The 19,463-nt window shown below is 42.6% G+C and overlaps 1 protein-coding gene across 2 annotated transcripts in view; it reads left to right on the plus strand.

The window, feature by feature from the left end:
- Positions 1-6,428, plus strand: part of morf4l1 (mortality factor 4 like 1) — a 29,316-nt gene extending 22,888 nt beyond the window's left edge. The window contains exons 8-11 of one of the 2 annotated variants that reach the window (XM_069910182.1): positions 743-915; positions 3,122-3,206; positions 4,722-4,833; positions 5,227-6,428. In XM_069910182.1, coding sequence (XP_069766283.1) covers positions 743-915; positions 3,122-3,206; positions 4,722-4,806 — 343 coding nt within the window. In that variant the 3' untranslated portion in view covers positions 4,807-4,833; positions 5,227-6,428. Of the gene's footprint in view, positions 1-742; positions 916-3,121; positions 3,207-4,721 lie in introns of both variants that reach the window. The other variant, XM_069910183.1, reaches the window with a different exon arrangement.
- Positions 6,429-19,463: the final 13,035 nt, after the last annotated feature.

Here is a 19,463-nt window from a genome sequence, read left to right on the forward strand (position 1 = left end):
TCATCTTTGGAATCAACCTGGTTAACCTCCTCTGCACTGCCTCCAAAGCCAGTACTTCCTTCAAGTAAGGAGACCAGAACTGTACACGGTACTCCAGATGCGGCCTCACCAGTACCTTGTACAGTTGCAGCACAACCTCCCTTCTCTTAAATTCCATCCCTCTTGTTCTGATTCAGTCTTGTGGTCCTACTTTCCTTATCTGATCTTGCTATTTCAATGCTTTATCCATCCTTTACTGAACTCTGAAATTGTGTCAAATTTCAACTTTTTTCCTTGATACAAGCCACAGCTGGATTAATTTTCCTGTAATGTTCTGATAAATTCTTATTTCAGAATTTTTGGCTAATCATCAGGTCCTCTATTGGGTTGGTTTTGTCATCAGAAAAAGATTCAGCCAATTTGCCCCATCTTTCAGTAAGATCGTAGCTAATTCACTCTTGGCCTCAATGCTACGTTTGTGTATCCCTTTGCTCCCTTTTAGTTTGACTATTTGTTAATGTCCATCTTGAATGTATTTAAATACGCCACCTCCACAGTTCCCTGTGGGATAATGAATGCCAAGGTTCAGGAACATTGAGAACAAGCCTCTGCATGAAATGGAAGGCCAAGATTCAAAAATTATGCCTGATTCTAGAAATGAGGGAAAATGTCATTTCCATGTGTTAATGGGGTTTGGTTGCTTTCTCTGACATAAACAGATTTTAACGGAGTTGCTCAGTTCTGTTTTTAAATTTTTTTTTAGAGAATATGCGGTTAATGAAGTAGTTGCGGGAATAAAGGAATACTTCAATGTGATGTTGGGAACCCAGCTGCTGTACAAATTTGAGCGGCCACAATATGCAGAGATCCTGGCTGACCATCCAGATGCATCAATGGCTCAGATTTATGGAGCACCACATCTCCTTCGGCTGTTTGGCAAGTCCATTTAACTTCCTGAATTGGCAATGCTCAACAAAGAGTCTGCACTGCTTCTCTCTTCCATTCAGTGGTAGATGGTGCCTGTGTTGGGGGTAGTTGCAACTGCTTTCATCCCTGTTTGGCACTTCTCGTTTGAAAACAAGCAACAACTATTTGGATTCTAAGCATAGCCTATCACAATCCAAGGAATGAGTTTCTGAGAAACACCTTGCATTAATTATTATGGCCCATTTGATGAGAGACCTCATTCCCTCCAGTATTTTTGAAGTGTTGTCATTGTGAGTATAACAGCCAACTTGGCTTTGTAACCATTCCTAGTGGCATTCACGGGGAGAATCTCCTGCTCTTGAACAAAAGGTATCCTTTTATTCTTGTGGCATTGTATGTGATTGGGCAGGTGAGCGGAAGGCTGATGCCTGGCACCAGTAAGTGAGTACATCCATGAAAGATGCCCCGTGGCACCAAAAGAAGTGTTGGGGTTGACCCTTTGTGAAACAAGTCATTTATCTACCATTGGTACATTTGACCCAAATGAAAGATTAAGGATCATCCTGAGTTACATTTCATTGCAAAGCCTTGTGACGATGACTTTCTCGATTGACAGTACATCAAGGATCTGGGCTGTAATATATATGCAATCTTTTTATTTCTGTAGAGAAAAAGAAATTGGTCCAATGAATACTCCATATTCCACAAATTTACGCTGATAGGAATCAATCAGAATTCCTTGAAGCTGAATGGTGAAGGGCTTTTTTTAAAAATAAATTAGCATCTGGGTAACTCGCTCTCCTGTCCCTCTTTATGGGAGAAGGGCAAGGGGCTGGAGAATGAGTGCCTTAATGCTTAATCTATTTTTTAAAGAAGTCGTGAATTGGCTGAGCCATGAGCAGAATGGCACAAGTGTGAGATCATGGGGAATTGTATGGTGCAGTCTCAGATTGCTGTCTTGATTCTGATGGTGCTGTCTATCTGCAACTCACAAAGTTGGCTTAGGCATCTTACACATGCAATCACTGTCTAGAAGAACAAGAATAATTAAAGGTCTCTTGCTGGTTTATCTTCCCCGATCCACCTGTTAGGAGGCATTGTGGGGTTGGTGTACTGCCAAAGTTCATCACCATCTTGATAATTTTTAAGGATGGACACGTCATCCCACCCACCAATATATGAGCAAACATGAAAACATATGGAGCACCCCTACTGTACAGTTCCAGTACACGACACACATGTCCTCCTTCACTTACATAGCCATCCACTCTCTGGCTTTGGTCATGCTAGTTCAGTAATGACTGGAGCTATTTGAACCTTTTTAAACTATGTTGAGTCCTTGTTAACTGCATGCAATAGGGCTATTGACTTCGAACAATTAATAAGTGTATGGCCTTTCCTTTTTACCCAGTGCAACCCAAATAAATACAACTATGCTGTGTAATATTCTGAAAGCACTAATAGACAAACTCACTAAAATGTTTAAATACCCTGAAGAAAATTGTATGTTTCTTTTTTTTAAAAAAAAGCAATTGAATGAATTGTTTACTTGCAAGCAGTCATTTTGAAATCATGAGGTAAACAAAGACTACCCACTTTGAACAGCACAGAGCAGTGAGCCACTTGACACAAATGGTCTAAAGACTGATTTACTCTTTTTATACAGTTATTGGTTCCTGAAGGCATATACCATCGTTTTAATTTTTTAAAAAAGTCAAGATGGGGTCTGGGCCTGATCTTGTAAGGGGGAAAAAAAAGTTGCATGTGTAAGTGAGAAACTATCTTCTGGCACGACTGTCAGAGTTTTGATGTTTAAAGATGGGAGTTCATCAAGGAAGGAAACTTAAAATAGGGCTCACTCTAGAAAAATGAAGGGTGACTTGATCTCTCTTTGTATTAAGTCAGTATTTGATCGGATGGATGAGACAACGACATTTCTATCTGTAAAAGAGACCAGATCTAAAGAGGCTGTAAATATTTGGTCAGTTTCAAATCCAATAGGGACTAAGGCAGAGAATGCTGAGAATGTAGAAATATCTGCCAGAACAACAGAAGGATTTAGCGAAAAGAAAATTGAGAATAGGAATTGGAGACGTTCTGGGGTCCTTATTGGAGGAGGTTTGTTCAGCCTGGGCCAACTGGTTTGTTCAGCATCCTTCTATTGTGTGAACACTGTAATACTGCTTTCTTCTAAAGTCCAGCTTCTCTCTCACAGTACGTATAGGGGCGATGCTTGCCTACACACCTCTGGATGAGAAGAGCTTGGCTTTGCTGCTAAATTATTTGCATGATTTCCTGAAGTAAGTAGAACTTCTCAATGCTGGATGCCCTTAACGATGTGTGAGACAATGGGTGAATGCTCTGGGGATGTGGTGCCATTCACCCCTTGAGCTGAGCTGAGGTGCCTTTGCCTGATCACGGAGTGTACACACTCTTGATTCTCAAGTCAGAATACATCTGCAAAACAAGATTTGTTGGGAAGTTGAAACCAAAACAGCGAATTCTCAAAATAGGCAATGAGCGTGTGAAAAATGGAGGTTTTCTATTGTCATCTCTAGTTCCACAGCCTTTTCTGGAGTGGGGAGAGGGTGTTGGGAGCACCAAGTTGTAGATGCACATTAATGCAGGCTGAATTGGAGTCCACTCTGGCCTCGAATAGCCAGTTGGCATGATGCAAGTTAGTGCAACAAAAACTGCCTCATGCCGTCTCTGTTTGAATGTCACCCTAACCCTAAAAAAAAGGCAAGTAGAAATATGCGATCTGTTGGTTGAAATATGGAAGTCTGCAGATGCTCTGATTGTAGTCAAAACAAATGCTGGAGAAACTCTGCTGGGCTCGCAGGGTCCATCAGAGGTAAAGATATATAACTGCTGTTTTGGGTCTGAGCCTTGACGAAGGGCTCAGGCCCAAAAGGTTCCTCCAGCATTTCTACCCCTGAAAACCAAAGGTTACATATGCCTTTGGGTTACCAGTTAACCAAAGGAATAGCAAAAATATTGAAATGCTGGAGGAAGTCGAGCAAAAATACTGAAATGCTGGAGGAAGTCAGCAGGTCCACTAGTGTCCATAAGAGATTGGGTCATCATGGCCCTCTGTTTGAGCCAGATCCTGGGAGCTTGGGCAATCTTCATTAGACTTTCATAGAATGGTTATGTACATAAGAAATGGGAACAGGAGTCAGCCATCTGGGCCGTCTAGCCTTCTCCATCATTCATCATGGCTGATCTGGCTGTGGACTCACCTCCACTTACCTGTCTTTTCAACAAAGCTCTTAATTTCCCTACGGTGCAAAAATCTATCTGTCTTAAAAGTATTTGATGAGAGTTTCTACTGTGACCTTGTGCAGAGAATTTCACAGATTCACTAATCTCTGGGCAAAGCAGTTCCTCCTCATTTCTGTCTTAAATATACTCCCCTGAATCTTGAACCTGTATCCCCCACTTCTAATCACATCTGCTGGTAGAAGCCACCTCCCTATTTTAATATTTCCTTTCAAATTATTGGGTCTCCTAAGGTCCCTTTGCCTTTTAAACTTCAGTGTGTGTAGTCCCAGTCTAATCAACTTCTAGCTGAAATTATGGCTCAGAAGGATGGCATTTGACACTGCCAGCTTGATTTGGGAACTAATTTGCCTCACTCCCCTATTCCTTCAGTGGCTGAAGTTGGACTAGACTGAAAATTTGGTGTTTCCTCTGAGAGGTTGAGGAAAAGAATGTGGAGAAGGCAAATTGTGGGTGGTGTGTGTTGCCTCAAACCATCCTGTCACCGAATTACTGTTTGTAACACAATTATTTCAACCCCATGTCACCTTCAGGTACTTGGTGAAGAACGCTTCAAGTCTCTTCAGTCCGAGTGACTACGAAGTGGCACCCCCAGAATACCATCGAAAGGCTGTCTGACTTTGCTAGCTCTACTCTCATCCTTTGGTAATTGATTTTTTTGGGGGGCATTTAACTTTTTTTTGTGCAGGTTCTTTTTAAAACCAATTAGCAATGCAACAGTTGTTGCCACTGCTACCTGCAGCAGAGGTTCTAAATGTAATCTGTAAACCATTTTAGTGGGTTTTTCCCCGTAGATTATTCATTCTTTGGTCACCCTTTTGAGAAGTGAGTGTGGGTGGAGGGGAAAGTTAATGTAGAGTAAACCAAATCCTTGAAATTTTTAATGATTTGGTTATATCCTTGGATCGAAGCATTAAAAATGTTCTTAATCGTGCTCTGTATAAACACCCTGTTTCTGTTGTATCTGGCCTTGATTTTGGCTGATGAATTATTTTGAACTTGGAGTTCCATGATAACAAAATGCTTGTCATTTTTCAGCTCTTGACTGAATAAGAAGCTGGGTTTTAACCGTTATCGTGCTTTCATCCTAATTGTGGAAAATCGTAGTGATTTTTGTTTTATTTAAAAAAAAATAAAGCACTGATTGTTGGAGACCGATGGAAACTGATTCCAGTTTCCTTTCCAACACATCCCTGAGGGGGAGAAGATGACGGAAATGAGCTTCGAAAGGCAGGAGGGGAGAAACCTGTTTCCTCCTCCCCTAAGCTGCCGATCTCACTGGAGTGCAACCACACTCCATGCCTTTTGAACAGCACAAGCCTTGCACTACGATGGCCATTTTTCACGCGAACCATATCACGGTCACACACAAAACCAGCTCTGAGATCATTAAACAGCATTCAAGTGAGATCCCTGGCTGGCAGTCCGCAGTGGTGACTTGGCTTGAAAACAGCTAGCCCAGACTGGGAATTCTTCCCTGTCGAGCTGGTCCAAGTCTGTGCAACCCACAAACTCATTGGGAAAGGGCGATTTGTTTCCTCAGACTTTGTAAAGAACCACCTTGTGTTGAAACATTTGCAGTTAATCCGAGCTTGTTTTGCTGAAAGTCTTACTGTAGTAAAGAGCATACAACTGATCGATCCCCTCAGTAACTGACACCGAGGACTATACAGAATCAAAAGAATTGTTTAAGTCTGTGCACAGTAATGGGCATGTGAGACAGAGTGGCCGAACCATTGAACTTCTCAAGAACCCTCCATTCCTGCACATATTGTACAGAGAAAAGCCTTTGCGGCCTCCAGTGACAGAATGACATCACCGGGAAGGACAATTGGGAGATTCGACGAGAACATGTATTGCCATACCTGGTACATTTAACTTTGTGCAGGAAACTGGGCTGTGACTCGTTTACTTAACGTCCATGAAAGGATCTTTCCTGGAGTTCAGCTTTTAAAGATGCCGAGTTATGTAAAAAGTGTTTTTTTTTTTAATTGTATTTGATAATGTTGTATTATATTCAAATTTGTTTTTATACGAGCTATTACAAGTAATTCTGTGGACTTTTCCAAGTCTGTTTTTGTGCATTGAAGTCTGGGCAATCCTGAAGAGAAGATCCAATCTGATGCTCTCTTTCAGCATGCATCAGAACTTGAAGAGAATCGACTCCTGTTTGTGTGTGAATACAAAACAAAAGTTGCATCTTTGTGTTGTATATTCCAGTAAAATGTTGAATCATGTTGTTTCATGACTGTTCTTTGCAATTGGTTGTGGGTTGGTGAAAGGAATGTAAAATATCTCAAATATTCAAGAGAAAATAGGGCTGGGAGCATCACATTAAAGTAAGCGAATGATCTGCAAACCTGTCTGGCCTTTTTTCTTGGTCTCCATGGTTTGTGCTTCTAATTCAATCTCTTTTCTATCTGGGTCCACAGCTTCAGAGGTAGAAAATTTTCTAGGTTCTCATTCCTAAATGGTTGAAGTATTATCTTGATCTTATAACGAAGTTTTAGATGTTTCATCTGCTATGTATTTCCCAATTGAACACTGAGAATTTTGTTTCAGTGATTTTATAATCGCTGAGTAAAAGAATGCATCTTTGTTGAAAATTAAAAACTAACAACCTGATAACCAGACCAAGGACCCAGGCCTGAACTGTTAATTACCCTTTACTTCTCATGGGTGCTGTGGGACTGCTGAGTTTCTCCAGCACAATTGTGTATTGCCATTTGGAATCTCATTTGTTTAATACTTTCAGAGAAGATCTGGAACCAAGAATCAATTTTGCACATGAAATAAAGCTAATAAAGTGGATTCCAGAGCTGTACAGGGAGGATCTGGCAATGCCCCAACAGACCAGATACAGTTATGAGTTTCTCTTTCTCTGCTTGAAACTTAACATGGAGGAATTGAGAGCTTCACGTGGGTATAAAAATATCTGAGAATGATCTTTTTTCAATTTTTTTTTCATAAAAGTAAACCGTTCAGAATATTTCACACCCTCAGTGTCATATCTGTACATTTCCATCACTGTACATTGTTGCATTTATTCTCTAACATCATTACCACCTTTGGCCCCTTGTAGTTTCTTCCACTTCCACCCCCCTCACCCACCCTCCTCAGGCCTCTGTTTGAGGGACCTTCTCTCTCCTCTTCCCTCCAACCCCCCCCCGTCTCAGCTCGTCAATGCCCATAGTGGAAGGACCAAACTATGGTCTTTCCCTGCAAAGCCCTTAAGCCTCATTACGTCCCTTGGCACATACTCCTGCAGCCTGGAATGTGCCAGTCAGCAAAGTTCTCTTACCAACATCTCAGTATGCTGGAAGATCAACAAGTTTCAGGTAGACCCAAGATTGCCATTCATCAAGTTCATGGTCTCTCAGCAGGTCATGTTATTCAAGTGGCAGAACACTCTTGGCTGTGATTTTTGGTCAGTAGCCACAGTTATTGTTGATAAAAACACTAACAAGAAGAAACTGATCTTCAGAATCAAGAGCGACTTGCAGTACCACAATAAATCAAGGCACAGACTGTAAGCATTAGATAGCTTCCATTCTAGGAATCGGAATATGATGTAAAGGTGGAAGGCTAATATACAATGGTATATTGTTCATTTATTATCCTTTTTACTGTACATTTACAACCAGACCATGGTGCACAGCTCAACTTGGTTACAGGATGCTGATCATAAATCTCACAGGCTCTGGGGAGAAACTATTTTCCAGCCTGTGGACCTGATGTTGATGCTCATTCTCATATCCAGGCATTCTCATTGGTTGCTGGATATGATAGAGCAGTCAATTTCTTACCCATTGTTACTTCCATCAACATGAGTTTACATCAGACTCACTGAAAAGTTACAATGTGGAAGAAGACTATTTGGCCCATTTAAGTTTATCCCAACATTTTGGAAGTGTAATGTTTTAAAGAAAAAAATCTAGCAAATACTTCAGTAAATCAATGGCAAGGAGGACAGCGTGCAAACTTTTATAAAATACTGAGAAATTTGAGATGTGTGTCAGACTGGTGAGGGTGTCAATCGTTCCATAATCCAAGTTGCCCTGGAAACAGAGTCATCTTCAGTCCCTTGGGCTAGGTCATGGTTGTCTCTCCTGGATGGGGAGCAAGCTGGATTAATTAGTCATTTTCAGTTAGTTAATTTACAGGGGTCAGAAAAGGTTGTGGTTTCGTGAGGTGAACATATCCTAGAGGAATCAGCATAGAAGAAATAAATGAAGTAATCTACCTGAATCTTTCTGGGTGACTGCATTAATGATGATTGTTGCCATGTATTTTGTATAATGACCAGATACATTGACATTGTTACTTGTAGCAGTCAAATAGTTTTTAAAAATGTATTTACTATCGTGTACATTAAATTAAAAAGAAATACAAAAGAGGGATAGATAAATATTCTCAGTTACCATAGTGCAAGGAAAAAAGCTGTTTCAATTGTGCAGGCAGGTCTTTTTGTGATACTAGTTTATGGTTAATGTAGGTAAGGTATAGTATATAAGTACAGTTAATGTAATAATTCAAGAACCAGATGGCTACTGGAAATACATTGTTCTTGACCTTGAGGTGCTAGTTTTCACAATCTGTACCATCTCACAATCAGTTCTATAAATTCCAGCAAAACCCCAGGTGACTGACAGTCTCCAATGCAGGTAGTGATGTGTAAAACATTTTTCTGATGCATCTCTGGCACCTTATGCAAAAAACAAATCAATTTCACAGTATCAGTGGGAAAGATACATCAGAACTGAAGTTAAACAGACAGAGGGCAGCAAATCCCAGTGAAACTACTGAGGCCTGCCCTGCACTCTCCTTTGTAGTGAAAGCACCAACCTAAGAAATTACGCAGCGGATCGAATGAAATATTAATGCTAAAATAAAAGAATGATTTCACCTGATGGCGTCAAAAGATTTAACATTGCTCAGTGCTTTTATTCTGAAAAGTTAAAGTTTAGAAAGGCAAAGGGGGGGGCCTTGATTAAACCAGGGATCAGGGCAGGTCTAAACAGGATGGATGCAGAGTGGGTTGTTTCAGGGGAATGCAGAACTGGAGGGTCACCTGTTGAAAAATAGGAAGGTACCCACCAGGGAGAGAGAAGATAAGATTTTCTTTTGAGCAGTTTGTAATCCTTATAACTTGTCTAAAAAAAATTTAGACATACAGCACTGCAACAGGCCACTTTGGTCCTATGAGTCGGTGCCGCCTAATTTACACCCCATTAACCTACACCCTGGTATGTTTTTGAAGGGTGGGAGGAAACCAGAGCAGGCACAGGGAGGACATACAAACTCCTTACAGCACAGGATTCGAACACAGGTCTAGTCCCGATCGCTGCTAATCGCTACACCAACCGCAATGAACGGAGCATATTTAAATATTTTTAAGTCGGGGAAGAGATCCTTCATAAGTGAAAGGTGATCGTGGTGAGTTGGGAGTCTGGAGAGTGAGGTTACAATCAGATTGACTGTGAACTCAGTGGCAGAGTAGATGTCATATGGCACAAGATGAGACAAAGCCTTGGGCAGATCAGCCACGGAGATGTTGAATGGCAGGGAAGGCCAGTTGCGTTCCAGCAAGGAGGGAGCGGCCCACTGGCCACATATATGCATTTGTTATATCTTGTTGCAGCACAGAAACGGCCCCTTCAGCCAACTTGTCCACGGCGACTGAGTTTCTACCAGAGATCGACCCATTGCCTGCGCTTGGCCCAGATCCCTCCAAATGTTTCCTCTCCAAATTTTACAATTGTCCCCACTTCTACCACTTCCTCTGACAGCTCATTCCACACACTCAACACCCTCTGAAGAAAATGCCTCAATCTGTCCTAAACTAGTTCTAGAATAGTGGTTTTCGAATTGATCCCCCCCCACCCACAACTCACATTCCATCTTAAGCAATCCCTAATGCCATAATTAGTGAGGGATTGCTTAACGTGGTATGTGAATGGAAAGAAAAGGTTTGAAAACCATTGTTTTAATCATCCCTAATTGACTCGTGTGCACAATTTCAGAACTCCAAAGGAAATGGGCCAAAGAGAATTTTTCCTCAAGCAAAATATTTCAGTAACAATTGGGTCTAGAGCAGTGATTCTCAACCTTCCCACCCACATACAACTTTAAGCAATCCCTTACTAATCACATGGCATTAGGGATTACTTAAAGTGGAATGCGAGTTTAGGGAGGTGTTTGAAAACTACTATCTAGAATGATCTACCCTGAGAAAAAGGCTGTGCGCATTCACTTTATACACGACCCTCACGAGGAAGAGAGAAGGGACAGAGAGAACAGAAGGGATGGGTGCCAGGAAAGAGAGAAAATGAAGGAGAACCTGTTTCTCTGTTTTACTGGTACTTTCCTATCAAATTATCCTCACCAACCTCTTCCTGCTACTGAATCCAAGCCTGTCAGGAGTTTACAGAGGTCTGGTATGACATCAAAAACCCTGGCAAATTTCCATAGAGGTGTGGTGGAAAGTGAGCTGACCAGCTGCATCACGGTCTGGTACGGGAACACCAATACCCCTGAGCGTAAAGCCCTTCAAAAGGAAGTGGACTCAGCCCGGGACATCACAGGCAAAATCCTCCTCACTATTGAGAACATCTACAGGGAACACTGCTGTCAGAGAGCAGCATCAATCATCAAAGATCCTCACCACCCAGCACACACACTCTCCTCGCTACTGCCATCAGGAAAGGCATAGGTACCACAAGACTCGCACCACCAGGTTCAGGAACAGCTGCTCCCCCTCCCGCCATCAGACTCCTCAACAACTAACTCAATTGGGGCTCTTTTAAGGACTCTTGCCCTTCATTGATTGATATTCTTTTTGCTCTCTCTGTATTGCAAAGTCCATTTGTTTACATTTGTTATCTGTTTACAGTGTGTATCATGGTTAATGTGATTTATGGTTTTGAAAAATAAAAAATAAAAAAATAAAAAATAAAATAAACAGTTCACACGACATATCCTGTCATCATTAAACACGGAGCGCTTATTCAGAAGGCAAGACAAATACATTATAATCACTTACACGAATTAGATACAATTTACATAAGAAATTTAGCATGTTAATAGAATTCTCTGGTGGTAAATAACACAGAATCTTGACAATACAGGTTATTAGAATCCACATTAATTAACTGATGTGGCTGATTGGAAATAAATTGCAAATCTAGTTGATTGTGGAAATTCTATTTGTCATCTCGCTCCTTGCGACAAGCACAGATAAACTAGGTTAGATTGACATCAGCCTTGCATTGTGGAAGGTGGAATGGTGATCATTTATTTTTTCTGCACAGCCTCAAGCTTTGAATTTGAATGCATCACTTACATATCGCTTCACACATAGATTTCCTGATCTTGCCAGTGTGCAGTTCCTTTCTGTCAGATCAGGAGAAGCTACATTAGGCTGATTGGTTAGAAGCCCATTTGTCAATGCACAGGACAGGAAAAGATCGCAGAGAGTTTATGAACTCGGCCAACACCATCATGGCTGCCAGCCTTCACTCCATCAAGGGCATTTACAAGAGGCGATGTCTCAAGAAAGCAGCCTCAATCCTCCATCACCACCCAGCCCATGCCTTTTTCTCACTGCCATCAGGAAAGAGCTACAGGAGCCTGAAGACCAATACTTCTTTCCCTCTGCCATCTACTTTCTCAAATCATTTGACTAATTTCATCATCTAAAAAGAATACAAGGTTCAGATCAAAAAAAACTCCAGCCATCTTTCCTCGTGATTCAACTCATTATTGGCTGAGCCTGTCCCCACAGTATCCTGACTTAGGTCACGTTCTGAAGGAACCACAGAGCTGGAAGAGTTTTCATCATCATCCACTGCATTGCAAAACATCTCAAGATACCTCACAGGAAAGTTTGCAAGCAATACCCGACGCTGAGTTGAGACGATAGAGCAGGTGGCGATAACACGGTTAGTGAAAATGATTAAAGGAGGAGAGTCAAAAAGCAGAAATGCTGGAAGAACTCCGCCTGTGTCTCACAGCGTCCATAGGAGGTAAAAGAGGTGGAGAGGTATAAGGGGAGAGTTGCTGAGCTTGGGATCTTGATGGTGTAGACAATGGTGTGCCAGATTTGATTGAAGCATTGAAGGGGGAGCTTTTAAAATTTAAAACTGATAGAAAATGGATGTGGTAAAGTTATCTTTTTTGTACATAGAGCAGAATCATTATATTGTCATAGAGTTTTATAGCACAGTAAAAGGCCCTTCAGTCCAACTTGCCCACGGCGACCAAAATGGGCCACACGCACTAGTCCCACCTGCCTGCGTTTGGCCCATGTCCCTCTAAACTCAACCTATCTGCACATGAGCGGCAGAGAAGATCACTGGGGTCTCCTTCTCCCCGCCCTCACCCCCTCCCACCCATCAACATAATCTACTGGGATCTTTGTCTGAAGAGGGCTCACAAATTCATTGAGGACCCCTATCCCCCTGCATGCAGCATCTCCCAGCTCCTCCCGTCAGGAGGGAGATACAGGAGTATCAGTCAGAACCACTAGGCTGAGAAACATCTTCCCACGGGCAGTGAGAATGCTGCTCATACAAACCTTCTGAGATGACTATTTAACAATATTTACTTATTTCTACATATGTACAAGTATTATTTGTCTATATGTACAGTTGCATGCTTTTGCACCAAGAACTGGAAAACACCATTTCACCAGGTTGTACTGTTACAATCGGATAATAATAAACTCGAACTTTAACATCCATTTATTTTTAAACATTGCAACTACCTTCTCCAGCAACCCATTCCATACACTCACTATCCTCTGTGTAAAATAAGTTACCCCTCAGCTTCCTATTAAATTTCTCCCACTCACCCAATGTCCCCTGATCACCCATTCCCCTATTCTGGCCAAAAGACTGTGCCACCTGATCTATTCCTCTCTGATTTTGTACATCTCTGTGAGATCACTCCTCTTCCTCCTGCATTCCAAGGAATAAGTCCCAACCTGCTCAACCTCTTCCTTTAGTTCAGACCCATGAGTTGATATTCTAACAGTACCGATAACAGATTTAATTGTTGCCTGCTGAATGTTAAACTTAAAAATATTATGGAAATACTCATTAAGTCAAGCAGCACCCGTGGAGTGAGAAACAGAATAAATGATGTAAGGTCATTAACTTGAAATGCTATCTGTTTCTCTTCTCACAGATTCTGAGTGTTTTCAGCTTTTCTGTTTTTTGTTTCTACATTTAAATTTGTTTAGACAAACATACAGAACAGTAACAGGCCCTTTTTGCTCATGCCGCCAAATAATCCCCAGTACGTTTTTGAAAGGTGAGAGAAAACTGGACCGCCCAGAAGAAATCCACACAGACGTGGAGAGAACGTACAAACTCCTTAGAGACAGCGTGGGATTCAAATCCAAGTCACTGGCGCTGTAACAGTCTTGCGCTAATGCTACGCTAATTGTGTTCACCCCATTTCCACTCCTTGATCTCTGGCTGGACTTCACCAAGAAGTATTAAGGTGGTTTCTCAGAGCCCTGGGTGTGTGAAGGAGAAAACAATTTCACTTCTGCCAGCTGCAGGAGAACAGAGTCAAGTTGTTGGACTAATGGCCAGAGGTCTGGATAAGGAGAAACTCCTGAGAAAGGAGTTCCAGTCTCAACATGCTTCAGGGAAAGGCATCGTCATTCAGGTGCTTGCTGTTCGGCAAGGGCGATTATGTCTCTCCTTCCATCATGATCTCTGACCCTCCGAATTGTAGTTGTTGCCTCCCCTGTTCTCCTTCGGCGAAGACTCCATCTTTGAGCTGAGACCGTAATCGATATTGAGTTCATAATTATACAAGGGAAAAATACTGAAGTGGTTTCCCGTAGCCTTCTTCAGTTGCAGTGTCCATACTGGACAGGTAATCCTGGCCATTGATTAGCAGTTTCATCTGCCCAGCATTTTTAGTTTCACAATCAAATGCTTGTAAAAACCATCTACCATCCATGGCTTCACGTGACCCTGATTCAGAGGTTAAACAGGTGCTACACCTTGTCCAAGGGTGACCTGTAGGCCATCGGGTGGAAGGAGCGCCTTCCACCACCTTTTGCTGAGCGATTGCCGAGCACTGACACAGAGGAAGGCACAAATGCAGATAAGATGATCAAGAAATCATCTGGTTACCACAATATCTCTAATGAGACAGGATCAATATCGTCCTCCAATTTTTGGTAACTCACACCCCCCCCTCTCCCCAGTCCCTTCCCTTCCTTTCTCCTGTCTCAGTGTTCTGTCCTCTCCCCTTCACCTCTCAGCTCCTTTCTCTTCATCTCCCTCCCACCTATTACCTCTACCCTGTGCTCCTCCTCAGCCCCCCCCCCCAACAGCATATTTAATAGGGTGTCTGCCTGATTTTTGACATTCATGAAGAAGGCCTCAGGCTGGAAACATCGACTACCCACTGCTTTCCATGGATGCTGCATGACCTGCTAAGTTTCTCCAGCACTTGTGTCCTATTATCTGCGGATTAATGCTTTCCCGTCGTGAAAAAACACACAAATACTGGAGAAACTCAGCAGGTCAAACAGTGCCTTTATGTAGCAAACATCACCAACGTTTCGGGCTTTGCCATCAATGACTTCAATTTGCTCCCAGCTTTTAAGTTTCATTTCTTAATTTTAAAAATAAAGTTTTTAAAAGTTTAATGAAAGAGAAACAGCTACCTCAGCAATAAGCTATTAAACTAGTTGACGTTCAGATATCAGGCAGTGACACGTGCAGCAGAGAATTATTGATGAAATGCTGATCGAATAAAGGATAGTCGTTTTAAAAAGACCCCAAGCTTCTTCACATCACAGCAGGGTCCAAAAAAAAAGCTAAAATGGGCCGAGAATTGTTTTGACACTAGGAAACAGAGAGCAATCATTCAAGGGCTTATTTAAATAGGGCTGCTGTGACTGTTGGAATCCCAGCAGAATTGGTTGTACAGCCTCAGCTGTCTGGAATATTCATTAATGAGTCACATTCTCGGGGGAGGATGTGTAATTTTGCGTGGGAATTAAGATATACAGAGGAGAAGAGTTTTGTTTAAAGAGCTTTGCACAATTGAAGGGTACTTAGAATTCTGTTTTGATTTAAAGTAATGCACAGAAGCTCATAACAAACTGCAGCAGTTAATGCACTGGATAACAATGAAGGCCACAGAGGAGTGCAGCGGAACATTCCTTGACATTGCACTAACAATACAGAGCACCAAGTTCCTCTCAGTCTTCTTAAGAAGTGACTTATCCTGGGCACACAACATCGCCTCACTTGTCAGGAAGACGCAACAGAAGCTTAGAAGGCCGAAGCGGGCAAGACTACCGGCCAAAATCCTGTCAACCTACAAGGAGCTCCATCGAGAGCATCCTGGCCGACTGCACTGCAGTTACTGGTTACTGGAGAGCATTGGTTTGGAGGTCAGGCCTCAGGGCAGAGAGGATCACTGGGGTCTCCCTCCCCCTATCGACGCGATTTGGACTCGCAGAATCAGGGAGGATCCCTACCACCCTGCACGCAGCATTTTCTGCTAATTCTGTTGGGAAGAAGATAAAGGAGGATCAGAGCCAGAACCACCAGGCTGAGAAACAGCTTCTTCCCACGGGTAGTGAGAATGCTGAAGAACTGCTCAAATAACTCTCCTTGACTCCACTATTTATCAATAAAATTTATTTTAATAGGATGTATTGTTTGTCTGTAAATGTGTTACGGTTGTACATGTGTTTTGGACTGGAGGCAACTCTTGTTGGGTTATACTGCTACAATCGGATGACAAATACTTGAACCAAACAGCCTGCAATGATCCAAAGCGATGGGGAGAATGAGTCTCGTCATCCTCCCTGGACATCATTAATGAATCTCCCTGCATTAACAGCAGCAGAGGTAGTAACAGTGCTGGAACGCCGTTTGTGTAAAAGGGCAAGATGGCATTCCAAGACCAGCTCAAGTAAGTATGTATATGTGTAGTGTTTTTTTTAAAAGTGTATTTACGGGCAAGCATTTAAGACTTGGACAAAACATGCAAGTAGGACAACAGGAAAAATCTTTTCAATAATAATACCTGTTGTGCCCGCTCTCCCTGCGGCCTGCAATTATACAGCAAAGGTAAAAGGCAGAACTGATCTGGTTGACAGCGAGTAGTTCGCTGGGGAATACCTGACCGGTAGGCACTTGAGGTTTAGCCCATCTCAGATCTTTATGCATGCTCCCATAAATGCAGGTTTGAAATGAGCTGGAGATGAAATGAGCTGGTGGTGAAATAGTGATCCATCCTCTACTAGACTCACCTTTTTGTTAGGTGGGTGAAGCACTGATGTACTGCTGGGAGGAGAATGAGATGATTTAATTCATGGTTTTGACAGGACAGATGTGGGGTGGTTGATGGTCTTTCAAAATAGGGCTTGATCATTCTTGAATAAGATCAAAAGTATGTATCAAAGGGTACTGAATCTGGAACTCGAAAGAAGGAGGGTGTGAGTCCTTAGTGACTGAATGTATTCAAGACAGTCACTGATAGACCTTCAGATATTAAGGGAGAGGAGATTAGTGTTCGGGAGTGGTATTGTGATGAAGGACCAGCCCCACACTGATCCCACTGCCCCACGCTCAGCTGACCCCAGGTGTCTCTAGACACCTTGTGCTGTGAGCAAGCTGGTCTGAGGGGTTGTCTTCAGTTTAAACAGTCTGAAGCCCACCGCCCGCCCTCCCCCAACAGCCTGCCACCGGCACCCAACGATTGATTGTGGTGATGCTAGGAAGCCTCACTGGGACGATGATGACTATCAGTGCCATTCACCATTATTGCCCTAATTTCAACTAGACATACGCCAACGCTGTTGTGTTACACGTCCTCTGCCACTTTTGCTCCCGGAATGCCTGCTTGCTGTGTAAAAAGACACACTGAATCAGAATTATGCTGGGTCTTCCTTATGGCAATATCGCAGGATTTCTGTGTAAAAACCTCTCCAGACACAGGAACATGATGGTATCCTTTGTGGCTCCAACAGCCCCCAAGAGCCTCAGGATACACAAAAGTGCCATATGCTGGAACAATTTGCTGGAGGAACACGGCCCATTCTTTTTTCTCCCACTGATGCTGCTCAACCTGTCGAGTTCCTCAGCAGATTGTGTTTAACACGGGAACATTAATGTGGACCACATTCAAATGACCTGCTAGATCCATTTCCCATTTACCACCTTAGATGGTTAAGGCCTTTCACCACAGCTGTGAATTGTGGGTCACCAAACCAACAACACTACCTCATTAGCCTGGAAATAGGCCCTTCAACCTACAGAGGCTGCACCGAACATCAGCCATCCATTTACACTAAATCCGCTCGAATTCCATTCCCTTGGTTCTCCCTCTCAGCTGCACCCCGGGCCAGTTTACCACAGCCAATTAACCTGCCAACCTGTACTTCTTTGGAATGGGGAAGAAAATTGGAGCACCCAAGTGAAACCTAGATGTTGAGCACTGGATCACCAGAGCAGGTAACATGCCAGGTGAACAAAGTCTGGACAAAGAGGGAGGCGTTAAAGGATGAAATGGTAGGTTGGGGAGATGAGGAGGGTTGGGGGAAGGAATTCCAGATGCAGGCTGTTGAAGGCAGGGTCACCAGTGTTGGAGTGAAGCCAAGGATGTATTAGGCCCAGAGATGATTGTGTGAATTATTGTAAGATGGAGAAATCTATTCAAGCAAAGAGAATGGAGGGATTTGCGAGAAGGTAGGAGAATTAGTTTTTTTTCTGTAACTGGGATTAATCTGGCAATAGTTGGATAGATTTTTTTATATAGAGGGGAATTATGGGGATAAGGCGGGTAGAGATGGAGATGAGCCTATCATCTGATCAGCCATGATCTCATTGAATGGTGGAACAGACTTGACAGGCCAGATGGCTGACTCCTGCTCCTATTTCTTACCTACTGATTTTCAATCAGAAGTATGGGGCAAAATACAGAATTCTCTGGCTGAAGTAAAAACACAAAATGCTGGAGAGACTCAGCACGTCAAACAGTATCCTTTCTGTAGCAAAGACTGAGATACGTAACCGATGTTTGGAGGGGGAGGGGGGCAGAGCATGAGATGACAGGTGGAGAAGGGACAGAGGGGTCAGCAGCATGAGGGGAGAGGGGTGGAAAGGCAGGGCTGTGCAGGTGAAAGAATTGGAAAGGCAGGAAATGGGGGAGGGGGAAGAAAAGGCCAGCAAGTTTAATGGAAAGCAGTGAAGTTTATGAGCAGGTGAGGAAGTTTGGAAAATGGATAAATGCTCTGCTTATCTTTTATCTGGAAAAGTCTCTTGAAGTCACAATCTTGAAACATGAAGATTACAGAAAAATAAATTGCAGTTTGGATTTAATCACTGTGCTGTTATTTATGAAAACTTGATTTATCTATGCTCTGCTCAATTTTTAACCCAAAATGCATTAATGCTGAGCAGTTGCAGAAGTAATATTTCTCATTAATGACAGGGTCTGGCAGGAAATGAGTGCCTTTTTGCATCAGCAATACTCATCACCAATACATATCCATCACATTGTGGAGTTTTCCTTTTTGTGATGATGAGCGAATGGTGTTGGGTTTCCATTTATATTGTGAATAATTGAGCTCCCTCCCTATGCCACGATCTCCATTTATTCACAACTCACTGGCAGGGTCAGGAAGGTGAATTCACACCAATAAAAATTGAAAAATGCAGAAATACTCAGCAGGTCAGTCCATGAAACAGAGATAACATTTCAGGACGAAGACTCATTAGAACTGGGAAGCGGAAGGTGTGGGAGGGTAGATCTCAGATGGGATGAAATCCAGGTGGCCATGATAGTAAGCTGTAAACACTGGTCAGTGAGTGAATGGGAGTGGTTGGAGAATGAGAACAAAGGCAGGGAGTTGTGAAATGCAGAGCATGAGGTCACACCTGGTAGGTCAGGTTGGGTGTGTCCTCCACTCCTTGAAAAATAAAAGCAGGCCCTTCAGCCCATCATGACTGTCAAGGTGGAAATAGTGAAGCTGCTCACAAGGAGCCTGTGCTTTCAGTTAAAAAAGCAAGGAAGACTTGAATTGATATTTAACACCTTCAGCAATACTTGCCCACATTGTAAGAGATTGGTAGACATCTGCCAAAAGCTGACCAAAATAGTACATGCCATTGAGTTTTATAGCATGGAAACAGGCCCTTTGATCCAACCTGTCCATACCGATCAAGTTACCTAGTCCTCTGCAAAACAATACATTCCGTGACACATGTTCATGACAATAAACTAGATTCCTA

This window comes from Narcine bancroftii, chromosome 14 (genome assembly GCF_036971445.1).
Source record: "Narcine bancroftii isolate sNarBan1 chromosome 14, sNarBan1.hap1, whole genome shotgun sequence".
Taxonomy (NCBI): Eukaryota; Metazoa; Chordata; class Chondrichthyes; order Torpediniformes; family Narcinidae; genus Narcine; species Narcine bancroftii.